At 29.2% G+C, this 2,170-nt stretch overlaps 1 protein-coding gene across 1 annotated transcript; it reads left to right on the top strand.

Moving 5' to 3' along the window:
* Positions 1-393: 393 nt before the first annotated feature.
* Positions 394-1,353, top strand: LOC139225171 (L-threonine 3-dehydrogenase, mitochondrial-like; the record flags this gene model as incomplete). Its single annotated transcript, XM_070856183.1, has 5 exons — positions 394-520; positions 573-725; positions 790-880; positions 940-1,209; positions 1,253-1,353. Coding segments are annotated over 5 exons (742 nt in total), but the record flags the coding sequence as incomplete, so codon positions are not given.
* Positions 1,354-2,170: the final 817 nt, after the last annotated feature.

The raw sequence follows: 2,170 nt of genomic DNA, 5'->3' as shown, positions 1-2,170 counted from the left end.
TTGTTCCATACATTTACTTAATTCTATATTTCTCTCCATAAAGTGATCTCTAAATATTTTTAGTTCCAAACTCTTAACAGTAAGGTCACAACAAAATAACGGACTTGCATAGCTTACTCAATTCATATACTTTATGTATAGTTGTAGGAAATTCAACAATTTTCAATGTTTTTGAATCTATTTTTACTTAGACATCTATTATTTTTATTTTGAAATAATTCTTTTTTAATCACTTTTATTACTAATAATGATTATATATCTTTATATCTATTCTTTTTTAAACTTTCTCATTTACAATATCATTTATTATCATTTCAACCTTGTATTTTATCTATGACTTTTTTAAGGAATTAAATATGAAAAGATTGATGTATGCGATGTCAAAACATTAAGATTGGCTATTGAAAAATATGAAATAACCTGTGTTATTCATCTGGCTGCATTGTTGTCTTTTATTGCAGAGTGTAAACCTGTTTTGGCCCATCAAGTTAACGTCTATTCAATATATCCACTTTTAGAGGTATCCAACCACACTTCTTAATAAAATGTTTTCATCTACCTAAACAATATAGCTAGCTAAAGAAAAAAATGTTAAAGTATTTATTCCTAGCACGATTGGAGCATTCGGACCCGAATCCCCGCGTGCACCTACACCAGATATATGTATTCAGCGACCCAAATCAATTTATGGAATATCAAAAGTATACACTGAACTAATCGGGGAAGTATGCTTAATTTTTTTATGCATACAAATTTTTTGGAAATTAATATTTATATAATAAAATCTAGTATTTCTTCCTAAAACATGGTGTAGATTTTCGATGTCTGCGCTATCCAGGAATAATATCATCTGATAGTGAACCAGGTGGTGGTACAACTGGTATATACCCAATATTATTTATAACTATAATTTCCATAATTTTATGAATTTTCGTATAGATTATGCTGTTGATATATTTCAAGAAGCTGTTAAAAATCGAAAGTATACTTGCTATTTGAGAGGTGATACCTTGTTGCCAATGATGCATATTGATGATTGTGTCAAAAGCACCATTGATTTTGTTGACGTCGAACGTAAAAAGCTTAAACAAACTACCTACAATGTTGGAGCTGTAAGTTTTACTCCTAACATGTTGGCAGAAGAAATTAAAAAAACCATACCACAATTTACTATTGATTACAATGTTGATCCTATTCGACAAAACATTGGTAAATTTATGCAGCCTAAAAAATTACTATCTATTTTTTATAGCTGATAGTTGGCCCCAGGTTTTTGAGGATTCAAATGCAAGACATGACTGGGGACATGATCCTAAAATGAATACTTCTCAAATAGTCGAACAAATGCTAGAAGTAATAAAAATTTACATCATTTTTGTTCATATTTTGAATAGGATATGGAAATGAAACATATGGCAAAAGGATGAATAGCATTACTATAAAATTTCTCCCATACCTAATATTATCTATAAATTAAATATTTGTACTTATTCTAGTGCATCTGAATTACATTTATTCTCTGTAGCATAAAACTATTACATATATTGAAAGAAAGTTCTCATTACTTTATCAGATTATCAATAATACCAGCTTAATATAATTCTGAACTATAAATTATTTCTGCATATGTTGGTATTACGTTTATTAGAGGTCAAAATACCAGCCAAGCCATTATTTTGATTTTATTAAGCTTTATCAAATTCTTAGATACTTGTACAGAAAATCTTTTTCTGTATAGGCAGGATATGACTAGCACATCTATCATCATAAAAGCTCATCTAATTCATTTTCTTGATGTTCTACTGGACTTTCTGTTACATTAACATAGCCCAAATGTCAAGACTATTATTTATAGGGCCGCTAAATGAGCGATAGTGATACATTACAGTACAACTGTGAAAATACACGTCCTTAAGATGATTGATTTAGAATATAATTTCCTAAAAGATTTATTATCAATGTCGGTCACCCCAATAACTCAATGTCATGTTGGTTTAACCTCCCTACTACAAAATATTAAATTATGGTTTGATGAATATAATGAATTTCCACTAATGAATCCCATAATTTCATGAGGCAAGTGTAAGAAACCTTAACACTGAAGACGTATCTGCTGTGTCAAAGTTTTAAAAATATGAAAAAAAGAGGGCTACAATTGTAACTCATCAAA

Source organism: Pempheris klunzingeri, unplaced genomic scaffold (assembly GCF_042242105.1).
Source record: "Pempheris klunzingeri isolate RE-2024b unplaced genomic scaffold, fPemKlu1.hap1 Scaffold_73, whole genome shotgun sequence".
Taxonomy (NCBI): domain Eukaryota; kingdom Metazoa; phylum Chordata; class Actinopteri; order Acropomatiformes; family Pempheridae; genus Pempheris; species Pempheris klunzingeri.
Note: the sequence above shows the minus strand (reverse complement) of the source record. Positions and strands in the feature narration are given on the sequence as shown.